A 22,858-nucleotide genomic window follows, 5' to 3' on the forward strand; every position below is an offset into this window, starting at 1 on the left:
CACGGCAGAATTAAATGTGCACCTCAATTCTCCTGTTTCCACCAGAACTGTCCGTCAGGAGCTCCACAGGGTCAATATACACGGCCGGGCTGCTATAGCCAAACCTTTGGTCACTCATGCCAATGCCAAACGTCGGTTTCAATGGTGCAAGGAGCGCAAATCTTGGGCTGTGGACAATGTGAAACATGTATTGTTCTCTGATGAGTCCACCTTTACTGTTTTCCCCACATCTGGGAGAGTTACGGTGTGGAGAAGCCCTAAAGAAGCGTACCACCCAGACTGTTGCATGCCCAGAGTGAAGCATGGGGGTGGATCAGTGATGGTTTGGGCAGCCATATCATTGGCCCAATACTTGTGATAGATAGGCGCGTCACTGCCAAGGACTACCAAACCATTCTTGAGGACCATGTACATCCAATGGTTCAAACATTGTATCCTGAAGGCGGTGCCGTGTATCAGGATGACAATGCACCAATACACACAGCAAGACTGGTGAAAGATTGGTTTGATGAACATGAAAGTGAAGTTGAACATCTCCCATGGCCTGCACAGTCACCAGATCTAAATATTATTGAACCACTTTGGGGTGTTTTGGAGGAGCGAGTCAGGAAACGTTTTCCTCCACCAGTATCACGTAGTGACCTGGCCACTATCCTGCAAGAAGAATGGCTTAAAATCCCTCTGACCACTGTGCAGGACTTGTATATGTCATTCCCAAGATGAATTGACGCTGTATTGGCCGCGAAAGGAGGCCCTACACCATACTAATAAATTATTGTGGTCTAAAACCAGGTGTTTCAGTTTCATTGTCCAACCCCTGTAAATGATATGATGAGTAAACTTTTAACCAGAGCAACACATGGCAGAGAAGACATGAGTGTCTTTATATTTTCTTATAATTATTTACTGTTATATTTGAAATATCCACAATTAAAAATAAACAGAGACTAAAGAGAGCAGTGAACAATCAACATGTTACATTGACATTTTACATATTTCAGATTAACAGATCCAAATATGCATAAAGACAGATAGAGTCACATACTTAAAAAAATATATAATGCACATCAAGACAAGAACCCCTGAAGTCAGAAAATGCTGCCAGCTCGTTTGGCTCGCTTAGCTACATACAGATGCTAAACAGCCTCTCCGATTGTGTTGTCCTGCAGAGGATTGTGTCCAGATTCTGTTCATAGTGTCAGTAATTCTTAAGGGAATTTGAAAACACAGTAAATTAACCTCTTCAGAGTAATAAACCTGGACATGTAAAAGGGTTACACTGATTCTCAGTGTGTGAGAGGCTTTTTCTCACTTCCTACCAAGAGCTTTGACACGACTCAGGTTGGTGATTTTCAGGAAGGGAGCTAATGAGAGAAAAACATGCCAGCTGAGTAAACTTCTAGGTGCCATTTTTAGACACAGGAACATTTGTCTGAGTGTAAACTGTGCTCAAATACTGGGGTATTTAGATGTGGTAAAGCATCTAATCTAAAAGGGGTTTCATAGTTTTTAAAAAACAAGGCGGAGAGTGGAAAAGCAGAATTATTTGCACATAGGCATGGGCCAAATACAGGTATCAGTATATCAAGGATTTATGGTTGCAAACAAGAGTCATACTGTTTTTATGGTTCATAGTGCTTTTAAAGAGATGCCAGAGAAAATGGCAGAATAACCAGTTTTCTCTGGCTGTAACAGAGCATGGACCCTCCCCCACCTGTTGCTTCACAGTTGGCTAAAAGAAGGCTACTATTCTTTTTCCTCACTTACAAAAAAACACAGATTTGTCTGTTTAAAAATATTTTTAGCAAAAACCTTAGTAAAGACATAATTGGGCACTGAGGTTTTTAAGAGACCCACCAATTGTTTTTTTAAAAATAGATGTCTTGAAAGCATTATATTTTTTAAGTTAAAGCAAGCATAAATGTGAGCTGTTTTACTTCGTTGGATTTGATTGGACTATTTACTTGTAAATATTGATTTTAAAGCCCCACTTCGAACCTAACCCTGGACCTCAAACACATCTAACCTATCAACAAGCTTTAAGGGCATGCTCCAAACCTTTGTTTTTGTGTACTTTAGTGGTCATTTTTCTAAAGGCCCAATGATTCTGGGTTCTTTTAGTACCATTTGGGGAATTTATTAAGCTCCTCCCTGGAAGGAAATTTAGAGCAGTAAGAGCAACCAAGAACATCTATAAGAACCAACTGCAATAATGTTGCTTAACTGTTGACCATTATCTAGATATTGTGCCAGTTGTATGTTTATGATCTTGGTGTGCTTTGTCATTCAGTATGAATGTTTCTTTTGTACCTTGTTTTTATGTTTTCTTTTAACCACCATGTGAAGCATGGTGGTTAAAATAAAACATGTGGACAATAAAGATTAACTTAACTTAACAATAATAAAGACATATGAAAAATGATTTGTTATGAGGAACCTTTCAGAAAAAAAACAAAAACAAATAAAAACATTCCTTTGGAACATCATATGGGGACAGTAGCTTAAATCTGTGAAGTTGATGTGTACACTACTATTAGTAGTAGTTTTCATGCAAAACTTGGGAGGGGAGTTGGCACCAAAACTGGCGGCATAGTCCAGGGGCCCACTTCATTCTAAATCAATTAGGTCAATGTATCCAAATCATACTAACTGTAAATACTTTTAATATATACATTATATAACATGAATCTAACAAAAAAGCTGTATGTTTACACAGCAAATAGTTGTTGCTTTTCTTTTTAAGTAAAAGCTATTAGATCATATCATTTTCTTTAAACGTTTTGTGTAAATTTCATGATACTGTGGTAACCTATTTTTACTCAAGATTAGCACACTGTGAGAGTCTCATACAGGCCCATGCCTATTTGCACCTAATGAAAGACAATCAAAGATGCAGCCAATTGACATATTTAATAGGATACAGTTCAAAAGCATTAATCCACCCTTTGCAGCTTGCAGCATTTTTCTTTTCATGCCTTGCACTCAGAGAACTACAGTAACCAAAGTAAAATGGTAAGTAGGATGTCATCAAGTCTGAAAACAGGCAGTGTTTTTGGCATTTTGTTGGCATTTGTATGGTGAATGGATTCTTGTTGGCATGGTTAGGTTCTCTGGTTGTCCTGTGAAAAAGGTCAGTGCAAAAGCAACAAAATAGACAGCAACCAATAGCTGAGTCCCGGCAGCGGCGAGGCGAAGCTTTTAACGTTGCAGTCGTCGCTGTAGCAACAGTGAACTCTGACTCCGGGTGCTCTGTAGCCCTGGCTGCTCGCCTGGCTGCAGAAAGATTTGTAGGAACACGACTTCATCACGCCACCTTATGAAACACACAGAAATACATGTGAGAGACATATCCATTTAGCAGCTGTCTCACAGAAGCAAATAAGTGAAAACAGCTGTTGCAACAAAGCACCCTGTTGCTTCTGACAACCATTGCAAAAATTTATTGCAGGCTTAAACGCATCATCTAAAATAATGAGTATTTTAAAATCTTTGCAGTTTTCATAAGGCACCGAGATTTGACATTTCACAAGCATTTAGCTGTGGCCTCAAACACTTTGAGATTGAACTCTTACAGTTAACAAAAACAACTTCTTCTCCCGAACTTTGAAATCTGTAGGCTAATAAAAACAACACAATCAGTTTATGATTAGTTCTAACTTGAAGAAGTGAGTAATGTGTTAAACCTAAGATGATGCATGCTTCAATCCTGGGAAAAAAGTCCCATCTTTTCTACAGCTTGTTTACATTTTTTAGCTCCCTCCCTTAGTTTTAAAGAATGAGGCAGGAAAAAATATATATTTTTTACTAGCTTTTTACTCTACAGTGGCCAACTCAGAAAAAGAAGAGAAACATAACAGGGCCTAGCCGAATGACAATCGAGCCTGCACCACTTGAGAGATTTCAGTTGCGTCGCATGATTTGTTAGTTTTGTATAATGTTTGGATTTCTTCCAGAGATTTGTTTTGTTCATCTTCCATGTAGTATGGAACTAATATTCACTGACTTCCTTTAAAAGCATCTTTTTTTCACGTTCAGTTTGGTTCCAGAGCAATCCAAAGTGATGAACCACTTAAGACATACCGCTGGAGGAAGATTTCTTTGTCAGCTGATCTGAGAAATGGGACGGTGAAAATTGCAATTCAAGAGACCCAGACAGGTTCACTAAGAAGTAATGCAGCAAGATCTGGGCCATAGTAAGGTGTTCCTCTTCTCCTGGAAAATTTGTTTCCTCTCTTGTTTTGTTTTCTCCCAAATCTCCCCCTAAATGTAGTGTTATATATTTTAATTGAAATTCAGCCTATTTTTTATTCTCCAGACATGACCAGTTAAAACATTTGGTAGAAGTCTGACTTTTATCAGCTTAATTACCAATATTCTGAACATTCATTCTTTTGGGAAATTGGCCCTTTAAATGGCAATTTTTCTTTCATGACTGTTATTTCAAGCTTTATTTTTCTATGATTTTTTTTTAGGATATAGACTATAGTATGATTACAAATATGAAATATAATCATTGATTATGAGTAGTTAATTTGAAGAAAGTTAGTTTTGATAAATTAACAAAATCTTCTCATTCCTTCTTTAAAATATGTGATAAGCTAGCTCCCTGATAATGAAACAATTCATCCTTTGCTTTAAATAGATGATACTGATTGATCTCTAAAACGTTAATTAATTCTAACTTATCAGCTACTTCGAACACTTTTTTTCCTAAATTAAAAAAACCTAAATAAAAAAATTGAAGCCGAAACACAGAATTTCACAACCACATGGTGTTCTAATTAAGGGTATTTGTCAAGTACAGACAAAAGGCTTTTCATTCCCTGCAAAACCTCAAAGCCCCTGCAGACTGGGACGTTTCTCCAGACAACAGCCGGTCGGATTTTAGCAAACACTGTCATTCATGGTCATGTGCACATATGCAGAACGAACACAAATGTTTAACAGCTGTCTGAATTCAGAAGGTAGAAAGTTAATGAATAAGAAATAAATGATCCAGACACCTTTAGGAAACACTGGACTTACTGTCATGGCCCACCACCACTGCACAGGCATCAGAGTAGCTGGGACAGGATTTGGAGCCTTGTCGGTTGCAGTCATCATTGTTGGAGCCCATACAGGTGTAGCATTTCAACGCCTGGCCTAAATGACACAGAGACAAGTTTTATTTTTAAAACAAGAATCATGTCAAATATAAGACAATGATTGTGAAAGTTCATGATTTTGGAAGTGATGCTCTGTTAAAAGGTTATTAGCAGTTAATATTTTACCAGAAGTAGATAACACTATTAGTGTAAGCAAAATCCAGATGGACCCAGCATCTGGGTCACAAACCTAGTCACAAACCTGCCATTTTAAAACTATTTAAAACACAATAGCCATGTATGTGAAGGCTAATGGTTGAGACAAGCTTGCATTGGGTGGTTTTATATACGCAGAAGCCAGTTATTATTTTCACAGCAAATGGAGGTAGGAGGCAGTGCTCTATGTTCCTGTCTGAAACATGTATGGAGAACAGAACATCTTTCATGTTAGAGTAAATGATATATAAAACTAAATTGGTGTTAAAAACTTACATATTTAAAAAATGTAGGTGAACAGTGTTTTATTAAATAGTTTTCCCTTACATTGCGTTACGCTCTTTCAGACCAAACGTGTCTCAAGTGGTGCTGCACTCAGAAGTTACGTACATGAATTTATATTTCATGTGTCACACTGAGCAAAGTAGAAGAGAAGCGCATAGCCCGACTCAGCATAGAGGTGCATGCTCAAAGTTGAGTTTTATTGAACTTTGCCCTCTAAGCATGCGATCCATGTACAAGAGGCTTTGGTCTTCAATGCGGCAGTCCCAGGTTAGAGCCCCCCTCTCCCCTTCCTCTCCGCCCCTGTTTCCTCTCTAAGTACTGTAAAAATAAAAATAAAAACTGGGAAAAATAAAGGCCACTAGTGCCGCAAAAATCAAACAAATAAAAATGGTTCTGGCACAAATTATAGTCCGTGAGTGCAGCCCCATACCACCTAATCTGTACATCAACGTTTACTAATATTGTGTACACCATAAGTGGGTGTCCACTCCTATTCAAAAAGTATTTTTCTTCTTTGTTGTTATCCCAACATGTGACAGCCAGTGGCAGACACCCATGTAGCTTGTAACCGCAGAAAATGATTTTTGGTATAATTTGTATTTATTAATTGTAATTATTAATTAATTTGATATTCATTTCATGAATTAATTTTGTATGCAAAAGGGTGGAGAGGGATTTTATTTTAAAGGACTCTTACATCCAGGAAGTGATAAGAGTAGTGTTTGGTCTTGACATGGAAGAGCATTTGGGGACAAGCTGGTGTTAAATGAACTGGAAACCTACAGCGTTTGTTCCTTCGGAGCATGAAGCCATCGAGGTTTTTCATGTATTTTCTGTTATATTGACCTTTGTAAACGTAATTGCCACACATGCAGTTTCTGTCAGTTTAATTTGTATTTGCTATATTTAGTTTTCATGGTGGACTTGATGCTTGAAGATGGACTTAAAGCTGTCAATTAACCCATATAAGGAATCCACGTGTGTCTGCCGATGCTTTGAAGGAGTTACAGTGAAAACTCACATTGTTCAATGACTCACTGTTCAGTGAGAGATGAGCAGCTGGTTCTCACAAATAAAGCCCAGGACCAGGTGCATAATGTTAAAGGAAGGACTGGATGAGTAAAAACCATGTACTTTTCACACCTCTGAGGAGCAAGAAACACAGTGATTATTTAAAAAAGAGCCACAGGAAGCTTAGACACTAACAAGTTAAGAGTGAGGAGGCTTTTGTAAAGTTTGCTGTGAGCTAAAGTTACTGCAATGTGTGTTTGGTCAATGTTTTATTCAGTTCATTAGTTGGTTGAAGCCTGCTATTAAGTTACATTTTCTGGTGAGAGTACCTTTCAAGGATAGAGTGTGGTTTGACAAAATAAAAGTTGCATTAAGTCATCTGTAAGCTTAATTTAAGTTTAAAGTGACATTTACATCATTTTAGGTTTAAAGGGTGTACTTACTTTAAAAAAAAAGAAAACAAAGTTGGATTTTAGTTAAAGCTGACAAAAAGGTGTCGCTTTGAATGTATTGGTAATAATTTTGGTGATTTGAAAGAAGTGTTTGAAATAAAATGTAACAACACAGTGAGGTTAGGGATAGTGCAGATTCTCAAAGACAACATGAAGGAGACAATATGCACAATGCTGAATGACAGCAAGATGAAACTTAGGAACTAGGAAGAGGCGAAAGAACCAAATCACTAAATGAAAATGGCAAAATACTGCAAGATGAGAAATTAAACCGACTCCAACAAAGCTTTTATTATACAGGTCCTTCTCAAAATATTAGCATATTGTGATTAAGTTCATTATTTTCCATAATGTCATGATGAAAATTTAACATTCATATATTTTAGATTCATTGCACACTAACTGACATATTTCAGGTCTTTTATTGTCTTAATATGGATGATTTTGGCATACAGCTCATGAAAACCCAAAATTCCTGTCTCACAAAATTAGCATATTTCTTCCGACCAATAAAAGAAAAGTGTTTTTAATACAAAATACGTCAACCTTCAAATAATCATGTACAGTTATGTACTCGATACTTGGTCGGGAATCCTTTGGCAGAAATGATTGCTTCCATGCGGCGTGGCATGGAGGCAATCAGCTTGTGGCACTGCTGAGGTCTTATGGAGGCCCAGGATGCTTCGATAGCGGCCTTTAGCTCATCCAGAGTGTTGGGTCTTGAGTCTCTCAACGTTCTCTTCACAATATCCCACAGATTCTCTATGGGGTTCAGGTCAGGAGAGTTGGCAGGCCAATTGAGCACAGTGATACCATGGTCAGTAAACCATTTACCAGTGGTTTTGGCACTGTGAGCAGGTGCAAGGTCGTGCTGAAAAATGAAATCTTCATCTCCATAAAGCTTTTCAGCAGATGGAAGCATGAAGTGCTCCAAAATCTCCTGATAGCTAGCTGCATTGACCCTGCCCTTGATAAAACACAGTGGACCAACACCAGCAGCTGACACGGCATCCCAGACCATCACTGACTGTGGGTACGTGACACCGGACTCCTGGCATTTTGGCATTTCCTTCTCCCCAGTCTTCCTCCAGACTCTGGCACCTTAATTTCCGAATGACATGCAGAATTTGCTTTCATCCGAAAAAAGTACTTTGGACCACTGAGCAACAGTCCAGTGCTGCTTCTCTGTAGCCCAGGTCATGCGCTTCTGCCGCTGTTTCTGGTTCAAAAGTGGCTTGACCTGGGGAATGCGGCACCTGTAGCCCATTTCCTGCACACCCCTGTGCACGGTGGCTCTGGATGTTTCTACTCCAGACTCAGTCCACTGCTTCCGCAGGTCCCCCAAGGTCTGGAATCGGCCCTTCTCCACAATCTTCCTCAGGGTCCGGTCACCTCTTCTCGTTGTTCAGCGTTTTCTGCCACACTTTTTCCTTCCCACAGACTTCCCACTGAGGTGCCTTGATACAGCACTCTGGGAACAGCCTATTCATTCAGAAATTTCTTTCTGTGTCTTACCCTCTTGCTTGAGGGTGTCAATAGTGGCCTTCTGGACAGCAGTCAGGTCGGCAGTCTTACCCATGATTGGGGTTTTGAGTGATGAACCAGGCTGGGAGTTTTAAAGGCCTCAGGAATCTTTTGCAGGTGTTTAGAGTTAACTCGTTGATTCAGATGATTAGGTTCATAGCTCGTTTAGAGACCCTTTTAATGATATGCTAATTTTGTGAGATAGGAATTTTGGGTTTTCATGAGCTGTATGCCAAAATCATCTGTATTAAGACAATAAAAGACTTGAAATATTTCAGTTAGTGTGCAATGAATCTAAAATATATGAATGTTAAATTTTCACCATGACATTATGGAAAATAATGAACTTTATCACAATATGCTAATATTTTGAGAAGGACCTGTATGTACGACAAGTGTAAAATCCTCATAGAAGCCCGTTACAAACTAAAGAACCACTTTCTGATGATCTTCTCACTGATATTGTAGGAGATATAACTGGTCTGTCTGCAGATGTTCAGCGTGTCTATATATCAACTCCTGACCAAGAGACTCATCGTAGCAAAGGCATTTCACATGTAGTTTTATCCAGGGCGTCAAACCAGTTAGGCAGATAGATTCCAGATGGAGAAGAGCAACAATGGCCTGAAGCAAGCTCTCTCTTTAACTCAAGCTCTTCTAAGTCCAGCTCAGTTGCCTCTTTCCTCAAAGGGACCCCAGAGCGTTCAAGCAGGTCTTCTGTAAAACGCCAAAAAGCTGCTACTGAAGCCGCTGCAAGCCAGGCTGTTCTAAGTGTTAAAGGAACAAGAAAGAGAACAAGTGGAAATAGAGAGACTAGAAGCAGAAGCTAAAAGGAAGATGGCTGTTGAGGAAGCAGCAGTTATCAAGCGTCGTTTACAGAGGGAGGAAGAGGAAACTAAATTCAAAGCTGAATTTGAAGAGGAATGGGTTGCTCTTAGAAAATCTTTGGAGGAAAAAAGAATGAAGATACAGAAAGATGCAGTTGGAAGTTCTTAAAATGCAGCACGAGCAAGAATAAAGGTCTATGATCAAGGAAATATCGAAGAAGAGGAAAAGAAAGATCTACTGGAGCATGACATAGAAGCAAGTAAACAAGTACCAGTTCATATAATTTCTCAGCCTCAGTATAGATCACAAACTGAGACCCCCCTCTTCAAATTAAGATTCAGTAGAGTTTGGAAACCTACAGCGTTTGTTCCTTCGGAGCATGAAGCCATCGAGGTTTTTCATGTATTTTCTGTTATATTGACCTTTGTAAACGTAATTGCCAAACATGCAGTTTCTGTCAGTTTAATTTGTATTTGCTATATTTAGTTTTCATGGTGGACTTGATGCTTGAAGATGGACTTAAAGCTGTCAATTAACCCATATAAGGAATCCACGTGTGTCTGCCGATGCTTTGAAGGAGTTACAGTGAAAACTCACATTGTTCAATGACTCACTGTTCAGTGAGAGATGAGCAGCTGGTTCTCACAAATAAAGCCCAGGACCAGGTGCATAATGTTAAAGGAAGGACTGGATGAGTAAAAACCATGTACTTTTCACACCTCTGAGGAGCAAGAAACACAGTAATTATTTAAAAAAGAGCCACAGGAAGCTTAGACACTAACAAGTTAAGAGTGAGGAGGCTTTTGTAAAGTTTGCTGTGAGCTAAAGTTACTGCAATGCGTGTTTGGTCAATGTTTTATTCAATTCATTAGTTGGTTGAAGCCTGCTATTAAGTTACATTTTCTGGTGAGAGTACTTTTCAAGGATAGAGTGTGGTTTGACAAAATAAAAGTTGCATTAAGTCATCTGTAAGCCTAATTTAAGTTTAAAGTGACATTAACATCATTTTAGGTTTAAAGGGCGTACTTACTTTTAAAAAAAATAAAACAAAGTTGGATTTTACTTAAAGCTGACAAAGAGGTGTCGCTTTGAATGTATTGGTAACAATTTTGGTGATTTGAAAGAAGTGTTTGAAATAAAATGTAACAACACAGTGAGGTTAGGGATAGTGCAGATTCTCAAAGACAACATGAAGGAGACAATATGCACAATGCTGAAGGACAGCAAGATGAAACTGAGGAACTAGGAAGAGGACAAGTGGATTCAGTAGAGTTTGTCAAAATGCTTGCAAGTGCTTTCACTGCAAACCGGATACCTGTTCCTGAGCCATCAGTATTCAGTGGAGATCCATTAAAATACAGTGATTGAAAGCTCTCATTCGAAACACCGATCGACCAGAAAAATATTCAAGAAAAGGAGAAAATGTATTACTTCCGCAGATATGTAAGTGGACCAGTCAAGAAAGGTCTGGAAGGCTACTTCCTACTTGGAACAGAATCTGCTTCTATGGCTGCATGGAAGATTCCTGAAGAGAGATTTGGAGATCCCTTTACAGTCGCAAAGGCTTACAGAGACGAGCTTTATACATGGCCAAAGATAGGTTCAAGACAGTTTTGAACTCAGAGGGTTCGTTGATTTTTTGAGAAGCTGTGAAGTCCTGTACCTGGCAATCTTTGCCGAATGTCTCTCCTTCTCTTTGCCATCTTTCCTGTCTACCTACTGTTGAAAAATGAAAAATAAAGGCCTCTAGCACTGCAAAAAATATATAAAAAAGAGAAGCTGTGAAGCTGTTTCATATAAAATCACTGGAAATCCTAAATGACTGCAATGAGAACAGGAAAATTCTCTCAAAATTACCATATTGGCTCATTGCAAGCTGGAACCGTAAGGCAATTGAAACTGAAGAAGAGGGCAATCAATTTCCTTCTTTCAGCCAATTTGTTTTTATTGGCTGAATAATAAAAGAAGTGAAAATTGCCTGTAATCCTATTATTTCACTCTAGTTCCTCAAATAAGCAAACCTAAAAACTCAGGCCCCAATGGCGCCAAAGCTATGGAACCAATACATTTACCACCAGTTCAAATGAGAAGATTAGCCTAATGTGTATATTCTGTAAGAAGAATGGACACTGTTTGCTCAACTGTAGGAAGTTTGTGGAACAAGATGTTTCAGACAGAATAAGATTTGTTAAAACTGAGAAGTTATATTTTGGATGTCTCAAGGCAGGTCATTTCACAAAGAGTTGTGACAGTGTTTGTAACATGTGCCATAATCTGACCTGTCTGCAAGAAGGATGCAAAAATGAACAAGGATCCTCACATGAAAAGACAAACATAGATCATGAAAGGTCAAATAAAGATAACAGTAAAGATATTACTCGAGTTACACTACCTGTAGAAACTGCCATTGCAGTTACTTCAAACACAGTAATACTGGACATTAATCTGGAAACAACAACACTACTGCCTGTCTGTCTTTCATCTAAATACAAACCAGCACAAGAAGTTATTGTTTATGCACTTTTGTACTGATACTACTTTTGTTTTAAGTAATGTACCGGACATGTTGGAAGCAAACAAAGAGCAAGTCAAGCTCCAAGTGTCTACAGTAACATCAAGGAAGTCAGTAGTCAACTCTAAAAGATTAACAAATCTACAGGTGAGAGGATTCTGTTCCAGTAAATGTATCACCCTAACAACAGTTTACACCAGAGACTTTATTCCAGCCAACATAACCCATATTGCAACAGATGAAACAGCAAATCTAAAACCTTTTCAAGAGGAAATTGCACCTTTGCAACACAGTGAAATAGGTCTGCTCAATAGCTACAACTACTCACAAGCACTTCTACCAAAAGCAGTTCTGTTTCATTCCTTCCTGACTGCCATTGGCAGTAAACAAAGTGGATATGTCTCCTCGCGCTCCGCGTAGGTCGAGATTAAATGTAAACAAAGTCACGCACGTGACACGTAGCCCACCTGTGCGTGCGTCTATAAGTAGCACGTGGAAGGCTACGTTCGGTCTCTTTGATCTTCTCGCTGTCAACCGTCGCGTGTTTTGCAGGTTGGTCGCTCCTATAAGTCCCGTGTTTCGGCGCTTATTGGGTATTGCAGGTCTAAGAGAGGTAAGCACACGGTTTGTGTGATTCGGCGTCATCTTGCCTGTGACTTTTTCGTCAGAGTGCTCTTTGTAGCCCTCTAAGGCTGTGGTTGAAGTTTCTCTGTTTCTGTGTTAGCAGAATTCTAGTAGTCGGAAGCTTGATGCTGGCGCTTCTTTTCCCCTGTTGAGACCGGGTGGGGAGGAGCGGACAGCTGCAGTTTTCAGGTGAGTGGAAGCTGGATGTTCTCACTGCGTTCTGGGCTGCACAGTTCTTGCTCGGATTGCCTGGCTTGTGTCTGTATTGAGAAGCAGTGGATTAATAAGAGGCCTCTGATCGCGTTCTTCAGTTCTATTGAAGTCCTTGCTCAGTTGGCCTGGTGCCTGCCTGCATTTCCCACGTCTGTGATCGGGATGCTGGCGTGCACTTCATGTGGGGTTCCTCTACAGGTAGAGGACGGACATGATCTGTGCCCCAAATGCCTGGGCGTGGGTCATCTCAGGGAAGCTCTGACGGACCCATGCATGAACTGCAGCATTTTGCCATTGCCTGTTAGAGAGAACAGGCTACGTCAGGTGGAGAATCTCCTCTTCGCGGCCGAGCTGCCACCCTCAGGGATGCCTCAACCGTGTTCCGGGAGGCAGGGGGATGCGCCAGCGGAAGAATGCCGCAGCCCACGGAGGAAGAGGCCTCGGCTGGAGCGCCCATCTCGGCAGGAAGTGGACTCTTTGAGGGCCGAGGTGGAGCAGCGCTGCTGGAGGGATGCTAGAAGCTTCTCCCACCATGGTCAAGACGCACGGATCCTGGCGTGCATGCGCAATCCTGGGGATCATGGTCTGGACCGCATGCCCCCTGTGGATCACTGCATTGCATCACTGGTTCTTTCCCCAGATGAGGCGCTCAGGGAGAGGGCCCGCTGTCCAAGCGCCCAGTGTCAGGTGACGGACGACTTCTTGTGCCATGCCTACGACATTGCGGCTCGTATGGCACGTATTGGCAATTCCCTCTTTGTCCTCCTGTTGGCACAGTCCCAGATGCTGCAGCCGGGCATGGCGGGAGCAGCACTGGGTGACACAAATGACGCAGCCCTCCAGGCCTTTGGACTCATGTCCAGGGAACTCGGTCGCCTTTTGTCCACCCTGGCATGGTCACCCGACGCCAGGTCTGGTTGGCACAAGTCTTGAATGACTGTAGGCAGAGCTTGCGGAGGCTGCCAGTGATACCGGGCCAGCTGTTTGGACCGGAGGCTGAGAGGGCACTGGAGTACTGTCGGCAGTCCAGCCAGGGCCCTGAAGCTTGGGGTGGTCGCAGCGGGGCCATGGGACCCCCTGCTCCGCAACCCAGGAGACGTGACGTGCGGGACCTGCGGCGTCAGTTTTGATCCGCCACTCCCGCACAGTTTGCGCAGCGGAACCGCACTGTGGCAGGAGCTTGGCGGCAGCCCGGGGTGGAACAGGCACCACCTCGCGGGGCTCTGGCGGGCCCGGACAGGAGCCGGCGCCCCCCCAGAGGCCGAAGCAGGCGGCAGAGGGCGGCCTGAGGGCTGCAGGCCGACGGCGGGGAGGTTTTCACAATGGCGCCCGGCCTATTGGGAAACCCACTGCAAGGATGCGTGGGTGTTAAAAACTATGTCCCAAGGGTACAGGCTGCAGTTCCGCCGTCGGCCTCCACCCCCATGACGGGGGTCAGGGTGACTCCCATCACAGATCCTGCACGAACTGCGATCTTGCTGCAGGAAATAAAGACTCTGCTGGACAAGGAGGCCATAGTGGTGGTCCCGCCACATTCGCAGGCCGAGGGGTTTTACTCAACCTATTTCCTGATCCCAAAGAAGGACGGTTCCCTTTGGCCGGTGTTGGACCTCAGGATGGCTGAACCACTTTTTGAAGGTGCTGCCATTTCGGATGCTCCGCACCTGCGACGTCCTTCGGGTAATTTGTCCAGGCGAGTGGTTTACATCCGTGGACCTGAAGGACGCGTACTTCCATGTTCCGATCCACCCAGGACACAGGAAGTATCTGCGATTCGCCTTCCACGGCGTGGCTTACAAGTTTTCGGTCCTGCCGTTCAGCCTTTCTTTAGCCCCTCGGATTTTCACGAGGTGCATGAAGGCGGTCCTGAGCCCTCTCTGCCTGTCAGGATTAAAGATCCTGCCATATTTGGACGACTGGCTCATCTGTGCCCCCTCCTCCGGCGGGGCGGATCGGGCGACGTCAAAGGTCCTGGCCCACGTCAGAGCACTGGGGATAGCAGTGAACTATCAGAAGAGTTCTCTCATCCCAGCCCAGCAGGTGGTCTTTATCGGCATGGCCTTGGATTCAGTGGCCATGCTGGCTCAGCCGACTTCGGACATTGTGGACAGGATTCAGTTCCTGCTCCAGTCTTTTCGGGCGGGGGCGGCACCCCCAGTCAAACTGAGGCTGAGACTGTTGAGGATGCTGGTGGCGGCCTCGGTTCTGACTCCTTTGGGGTTGCTTTATCTACGGCCCTTGCAGAGGTGGTACAACAGCCTCCACATGGACCCCAGGTTGCACCGGCAGGTCAAGGTGCGGGTTACACCCGGCTGCACAGTGCTCCTCCGTCGCTGGCGGGACAGGGCTTATCTGCAGTGTGTGGGGTCTGTGGGGGCCTCAGGAGGGAAGTCTGCACATCAATGTCCTGGAGCTCAAGACGATTTATTTGGCGCTGAGGCACTTCTCGCCCTTTCTCGAGGGCAAGCACGTGCTCGTCAGGACGAACAGCACCTCAGCAGTGTTGCACATCAACCACCAGGGTGGGACCAGATCACTGCAGTGCCTGAGGGAGGCCCGGAGGCTGTGGACCTGGGCATACCCTCGCTTCGCCTCCATCAGGGCAATGCACCTACCGGGGACGAGGAACTCTGTGGCAGACTATCTGTCCCGACAGTGGCTCCCCCCCGGGGATTGGAGGCTGCATCCTCAGGTCGTACGGCAGATATGGGATCAGTTCGGCAGGGCCCAGGTTGACCTTTTTGCCTCAGGGAGCAGTACACATTGCGCCTTGTGGTTTTCCCTGGCGGAGGCCAGCTCCCCACTGGGGATGGACGCCCTAGCGAACGCATGGCCAGCCGGCCTGCTGTATGCCTTTCCCTCGTTTCCGTTGCTTCTGTCCACTCTCCACAGAGTGAGGTCGTCGAGCCTGAAGGTTCTGTTGGTGGCCCCCGAGTGGCCCATGAGGGTCTGGTTCCCACTGCTCCTCAGCCTGCTGGACGGGGTGCCATGGCGGCTCCCAGTCAGGGCAGACCTGTTGTCTCAGTTGGAGGGGAAGGTTTGGCATCCGTCTCCGGGCCATATTCTCCTTACGGTGTGGCCGCTGAGGGGTGCTGGCAGCCCCTGACGGATCTGGAGCCCTCCATTCAGCGGACACTCCAGAATGCCAGAGCTCCTTCCACATATAGGACTTATGCCCGTTGCTGGCAGCGTTTTGCGGAGTGGTGCAGACGCAGTTTACCCAATTTCGTGTTCCCTGCATAATATTTTGAGGTACCTGCAGGGTCTATTGGATGCCGGACGGGCAGCATCAACCCTGAAGGTGCACCTGGCTGCCATTTCAGCCAGCCACGACGTCGTGGATGGCAGACGTGTGGGGACACACTATTGGGTGTCACAGTTTCTCCGGGGTGCAAGGACGCTGCGCCCCCCATTACGGAGACCAGCGGCAGCATGGGACCTCCCACTGGTGAAGGCCCTGAGTGGGCCATCTTTTGAGCCTATGTGTGCTGCCCCATTGAAACTGGTGTCTCTTAAGACTGCTTTTTTGTTGGCGGTAACAACAGCCAAGCGGGTCAGTGAGCTCCACGCACTTGCCATCACCCCTACCTGCCTGCGTTGGAAGGCAGGCGGGTCCGGAGTAACGCTGTGGCCGAACATAGCCTTTCTCCCTAAGGTTCTGCCTCCAGGCTACGTGAATACAGCCATTGAACTGGGGGCATACTGCCCTCCCCCATTTCAGTCCGAGGAACAGGGGCTGCCTAACACGCTGTGCCCGGTCCAGGCAATCCAGCTGTACATGGTGGCTACAGGCGCTATTTGCCAGTCGGACCAGCTGTTTGTGTGCCACGGGGGACAGAACAGGGGGCAAGCCCTTTCTAAGCACAGGCTGTCGCATTGGGTCGTAGACGCTTTTGCGCTGGCTTATGAGTCTGTGGGGGACAGCTGCCGCTTCTGGTGTTGTGTGCCATTCCACCAGGAGCGTGTCTACGTCCACTGAGGGGCGTGCCACTGGGTGATATCTGCGCAGCGGCGTCATGGGCAACACCGTGCACGTTTGCATGCTTCTGCATGGAGAATTGTTGACCATGGAAATCCCTGTGAATATTTGGGTGACACCATAGGGCCATTACTTAATAGTGAAACGAGTCACTTCAACTTTGGAGTCTTCTATTAAACTCAAGAAAGAAGTTCATTACATTAACAGAAGTAAAGTTAAAGATATCACTCCTTCTGAAATTATAAAGGTTCTTCAGTCAGATTTTTCAGAAACAGTTGAAGATATTTTTTTTGTCTGAAGATGATCTTAAGTTCCTTTCTAAGTTAAGAAAAAATATCATATAGAAAAGCAATGGTCATTATGAAATGCTACTACCTTTTTAAAGAAGAAAGACCGAAACTGCCCAACAATAAGAACTATCCAATTAAACTATCTAAAAGTGAGATTACAGAAGGGTCAACACTACTGCAAAGACTACATAAACTTCATGGATGACATCCTGGCACGTGGTGATGCTGAGAAGGTGCCAGAGGAAGAAATTAACAACAACCCAGTTTGGTAAATGCCACTTCATGGAGTCTATCATCCCCATAAACCAGGGAAAATACGTGTAGTTTTTGACTGTTCTGCTAAGCTCCAAGAAACCTCTCTCAATGACCATCTTCTCACAGGACCTGACCTGACAAACATGCTTGTTGGTGTCTTGTGTTATTTCAGGAAGGGTTCCTCTGTAGATATGTGTGATATTGAGAAAATGTTTCACAAGCTCCATGTAAAAAAAAAAGGATTAAGATTATTTCAGATTCCTGTGGTGGGAGAATGGCAACTAGGAAGTAATGCCTTCAGTTTACAGAATGAAAGTGCACCTGTTCGGAGCAGCTTCATCACCTGGCTATGTCAATTTTGTCCTGAAACATCTGGCAGCTCAAGGAGAAGGCAAGGTCTGTGAGGATGCTATACGATTCAATCAAAGAAATGTTTATGTTGATGACGGTCTAACCAATGTTCAAACTGATAAGGAAGCTGTTAAACTTGTCAGAGAATCCAGAAACTTTGTAATAATAGGCAGTTGCGACTCCAGAATTTTATCAGCAACAATGAAAATGGTTCTTTTTGAGAACCATCCCAAAAGAAGAATGTGTATCACACAAAGATCAAAGCATAGCTCTGAACCTGACTCAGATAGAGAGAGCTCTGGGAGTGGCATGGTGCGTTACATCTGATACATTTAAGTTTAGATTTCAAGTTAAACCCAACTCACTCACAATAGGAGGTGAGCTCTCTAATGTAGCATCAATGTATGATCCCTTAGGGTTCATGGCACCATTTGTCCTTTTAGGGAAACAGATTCTGCAGCACATGTGCAGAAAAAAACTAGACCGGGATGAAGAGATTCCAGAAAATCTAAAGCCTCGATGGGAGTCCTTGATCAGAGATCTACCTAAACTTGCTGAAATGGAAATCAATCGATGCTCCTTCCCCTCAGAGTTTGGCAACATCAAGAAATATGAGCTCCATAATAATGCAGATGCAAGTATTTTAGGATATAGAGAATATCCTACATGCGAGTTGTTAATGAATCCAGTGAAGTCCATTGTTGTTTGGTGATGTGAAAATCCACAGTTGCACCAACTAAAGTCACTACTATACCAAGACTTGAACTAACTGCTGCAGTAGTTGCAGTTCAAACCAGCAACATGTCCACAAAAGAACTGGAGATTCAGCTGTTGTTCTTGGTTACATAACCAATGAAGCAGAAAGGTTTTAGGTTTTTGTTGCTAACCGTATACAAAGGATCAAGTCAAGTACCAATCTTGAACAGTGGGGTTATGTCACCTCAGACGACAACCCAGGAGATCATGCCTCTCGAGGTTTAACAGCTGATCAACTAAAATCCTCAAACTGGTTTACAGATCCAACATTTCTTTGGCAAAAGAAATTACCAAACAGAGAACAGATTCAAAGATATCAAGGATGATGATCCTGAGCTACGTAAGATTTTTGTGTTTAACAACAGGGCCAAGAGTTTAAGACAAACGAACAGTATCAAAGCGAAAGATTGTAAACTGCTAACATGAAATCCATTCGTGAATAACAACGGAATCCTCAGGGTGGGAGGAATGTTTAAGTCAAGCCGCATTTCATGCACATGTGAAGCATCCAGCAATACTACCAAAAGACAGCCACATATCAGCTTTACTAACTGAGCCTTTTCATTAAAGAGTGCATCACCAAGGACATGGAATGACTATGAACAAGCTAGGAGCAAATGGATGGTGGATTGTTGGATGTAACAGTATTGTCTATTAAAAACTGCTTCTTGCCTGAACTATAAGCTATGAGTCAGATACCAACTTCAGATTTATCTTTTTCTTTACTTCCCTTGATTATGCCTCTGCAATATGCTGGTTTTATGTTTTGTTTTGTCTCTCCAATGTACTTGCCTTGCCTCGCCTCATCAGTTAACTGTAATGTATGGCCATATTTTCATAAAAGGCAAATCCTTTCTACAAAACAGAGGATTACCCACTCTCCACTGATTGGATACGGAAATAATGCAATTTTTATTTTTAAAACTGCATTTTTGTGCTGTATTGCATAAAACTTTGCTGTGGAAATGAGGGTCTGCCAACTCACACAGAAAGCTCTGCGCATTCCTTGTTTGGTCTGAAAGCAACACTACCTTTCTGTTAGGTAGCTACTCTGATCAGATGTGCTTTCACACAGGAAGGTAATTGGTAGCAAACCAGCTCCTACCTCTCTCCCAGGGCTAATGTGATGATCCCTTAAAGGTTCCTAAAACTATGTTAGCATAAACCGCAATGATGTTTTTGAGACTGGAGTTGTTTTAAGACGAGATAAATCCTCTCTGGTCTTGGTCCCTTTAGATTTCGCCTCCAAGACCAACTAATCTGGATTTATACTAAATTAAAAGGCCAGGAGTCATATTTACTGCTAATTACCTTTTAAATAGTCACACTTCAAAAATATGTATTTTCCCTTGAAACTACAGTTTTAAACTAACAGTAATGATATTTTATTACACAGCTGAGAAGATCTAGTTTGTCCTGCAGTTTGTCCTCAACAACCTCCAAAGTTAAGATTGGTATTGATTGTTTTAAAAGGAACTTCTGGAGGTACCAAGCCATCTTTCTTTTCAACAGTTAATGCAATATCCATGGCATGGCTCAGCAACCTTAAAAGCTGCAGAAAATGAAAGTTTGCTCCAGTGCTACAGGTGTGAAGCATAACCAAAAAAGGTTCCCACAAGGACCCCAACTCTTTATATCTTTATCCTTTGTTCAAACATAATGTATTTGATGAGCATGCACATGCAAGCCGTGTAAATTTCCAATGTGTCACATTCTTCCGCTGATGCAGTGAGACTAAAGCGAGTAGACAGCGATAATTAATCCTCTCACAAATCTACCAGAAAGTTAAACCAGTTATGTCCCATGTTTAAAAATACTTCTTTTTGTAAACTTCTAATGCCTCGGGAACCAGTTTCAGAACAGAGAATACTTAAAAGCCTTTCTTTTTTTTTTTTTGCCCCCAATTTCTTATCCCGAGGAAGGAGAGGCTTTTTGAGAATGAACTGACCTTTGAAATGCTATGGATTTAAACACTTCCTTTTAAAACCCTCCATCCTCTTCCCCTATATTCCAGTCGGTCTCAAATGCTGCTTCCTAAAAGGATCATAGCCGAAAGGCACTAAATGCTACCAACATTCTTCGCAGCAGCACATCTCTTGTATTTTCCTGTCAGTTACTTCCTTTTAACCTCAGATGTCTTTCAAACACAGATGCAACTTTGTCTTCATACAGATATAGTTCAGAGAAGAGAGAGACAAATCAAACCAGCAGCACTGTAAAGTTAAACTTCCTGTAAGAAAAAAATCACAACTTGAACATTATAGCCAAATCACTAACAAGAAATAAATATTTAATCATTAAAATGGTCGATGTTGCTGCTTTTTTTCCTGCTTATCGGTGCTCATCTGTGTTTTGGCGTGACATTAAATATCCCCCACTGAGTTTTGTTGACCCCAATCTATCCCCACCGCACAGCCGCTTTCCACATATGCTAAAAGTATTAGTCTCCAGGCCTGTTAAGAGATTAGCTGCTCTGACTGCACGCTGTTTACAGGAAAAGATGATGAACTAGAGGGCAGCAAAAAAATTGTTGGAATCATAACAGAAATTGACTCAAAATAACAAATGATAAAAAATATCACCTTAGGTTTTTAATGTAAAAAAAAAAATTTCAGGTTTTTTCTAAGAAATTAAATATTCTGTTGCATTTTCTTGTCTAGCATTTACTTTTTAAAAGTCCGAATGTAAAGGGAGTCATCCACCAAACAGCAAAAACACACGTACAGTGAAACAAAGGTAGCTAAACGGGTGCCTGAATGGAAACCATCAAGTAACAGGTGAGGAAATGGTTGTGAGCTCTTGGTTCAAACAAATACCAAAAACAAGATTTAAAAAAAGAGTGGAATAGAAGGAGAGTTCTTACTGTAAGTTGGCTCCTGGAGCACAAAAATTAGCAACAGCAGAGAGTAGTGGACGATCCTCATGGTGCTGCTCCTCCTGATCACACAATGAAAAGCAGGTTGTTTGCTCCTTAAGCCCTCTGAACTTAATCTTGGTATTTAAACAAGCTAATTTCTGCTCCGGCCTGAGCAGCAGATAAGCAGCTCCCATCGAGCTGTGTTAAAAGACAATTTTCCTTATTAGTATATTTTTCTCCTGTTGTTTGAACCATAGAGTAACACGGCACTGCCGTGCACCCCTGGGTACTGAAGGTCACTCGATCTTCTCATGCTCGTAAATATGAAAACCTAATATTTTTAGTTGTAAAGTTACTAAACCTGTTTCTCTGCTGTGGTACCACGGGTCATAAAAAGGTCAAAATATTCTTCAGTTATCTTTGTTAATGTCGAGACAAAAAAGTTTTGCCCATGTTACGATACATTATTAATGCAATTTAGGCCTGGACTTTGGGCCATTCTAACTCATGAACACGCTTTGATCTAATCGGATCCTTTTTAGGATGACTGTATGTTCAGGTGGTTTTCATGATTTAAGGTGAACCTCCACCCCAGTCTCAGGGGTTTTCCTCTAATAGGTTTTCCGACAGGATGTCCCTGTTTTCAGCTCCATCCATCTGCCCAATAACTATGACCAGTTTTCTGGGTACTCATCCCCACAATATGATTCTGCCATTGTCATTTATTCACATAGTATTTTACACATAGGCCAAATATTATATTTTGGTCTCATCTGACCAGAAGACCTTCCTTCCCATCTTTGATGACTTATGGGAAACTGCAAACGGGAATTTCTATAGCTTTCATTCAACAATGGCTTTCTTCTAGTGACATTTCCATAAAGGTCAGATTTGTGTGGTACACAGCTAATAGTTGTCCAGTCAAGAGATTCTTTCACCTGAGCTGTGGATCTCTGCAGCTTCTGCAGAGTTATCTTGAGCCTCTTAGCCGCTTCTGTGATTAATGCTCCAGGCCTGTCAGTTTAGATGGACGACCATCTTGGTAAGTTTGCAGTTCTGTCAGATTTTTTCCATTTTAGGATGATGAATCTATTCGTGCTCTGTGAAATGTTCAAGGCTGGAGATAGTGTTTTATAACCCTAGCCCTGCTTTAAACTTCTCCACAGCTTTATTTCTGACCTATCTGGTGTGTTCGATGGTCTTCATGATGCTGTTTGTTAATGGCCTCTAACAAACCTCTAAGGTCTTCTCAGAATATCTGGAGTTATACTGAGATTAAGTTACACACAGGTGGGCTATTTTTACTTTATGGTTGAAATCTGAAGACAGCTGGTTGTACTGCATTTTATTTAGGTCTATCCAAGTAAAATGGCTTGAATACAAAGCACACACGTCACTGTAGGTATTGTTAAAGGACCAAAATACTTTTTGTAGTCGGTTTCATTGTGTAACTGTCGTTTTTCATCTCTAAAACCTTGACCTAATTTCAAAGCATTTACCAAATAGCAGTAAAATATGAAAATTCTCTGCCTAATTAGACACAACTAACTTTTATACATGTAGGAAAGTATGAACCAATATTGAATTTAAAGCCAGCAGCACAGGCTACAGGAAAAAACAG

General features: G+C 42.6%; 1 protein-coding gene across 2 annotated transcripts; it reads right to left on the reverse strand.

The window, feature by feature from the left end:
* Positions 1-882: 882 nt before the first annotated feature.
* ly6pge (lymphocyte antigen 6 family member pge) lies at positions 883-21,335 on the reverse strand. 2 transcript variants are annotated; one of them, XR_007035935.1, is made up of 3 exons: positions 12,241-12,370; positions 5,026-5,142; positions 883-3,313 (listed from the first exon to the last, which is right to left on the reverse strand). XR_007035935.1 is itself a non-coding variant. In XM_047351021.1 (3 exons), the coding sequence occupies exons 1-3, from the start codon at positions 21,302-21,304 to the stop codon at positions 3,132-3,134; spliced, it is 360 nt and encodes a 119-aa protein (XP_047206977.1). In that variant the 5' UTR covers positions 21,305-21,335; the 3' UTR covers positions 883-3,131. The 2 variants fall into 2 exon arrangements, 1 of the variants encoding a protein (XP_047206977.1); XM_047351021.1 differs by lacking the exon at positions 12,241-12,370 and adding an exon at positions 21,244-21,335.
* Between the last annotated feature and the right edge of the window lie 1,523 nt (positions 21,336-22,858).

The sequence above is a fragment of the Girardinichthys multiradiatus genome, chromosome 22 (genome assembly GCF_021462225.1).
Source record: "Girardinichthys multiradiatus isolate DD_20200921_A chromosome 22, DD_fGirMul_XY1, whole genome shotgun sequence".
Classification (NCBI taxonomy): Eukaryota; Metazoa; Chordata; class Actinopteri; order Cyprinodontiformes; family Goodeidae; genus Girardinichthys; species Girardinichthys multiradiatus.

What these genes read in the sequence shown, in the direction of transcription:
- ly6pge (XM_047351021.1), bottom strand. Translation starts at nt 21,304, where the DNA reads ATGAGGATCGTCCACTACTCTCTGCTGTTGCTAATTTTTGTGCTCCAG. An exon ending in GCTCCAGGAGCCAACTTACA is followed by an intron (nt 5,143 to 21,243) that starts GTAAGAACTCTC and finishes TGTGTCATTTAG; the next exon opens with GCCAGGCGTTGAAATGCTAC. An exon ending in AGTGGTGGTGGGCCATGACA is followed by an intron (nt 3,314 to 5,025) that starts GTAAGTCCAGTG and finishes GTGTTTCATAAG; the next exon opens with GTGGCGTGATGAAGTCGTGT.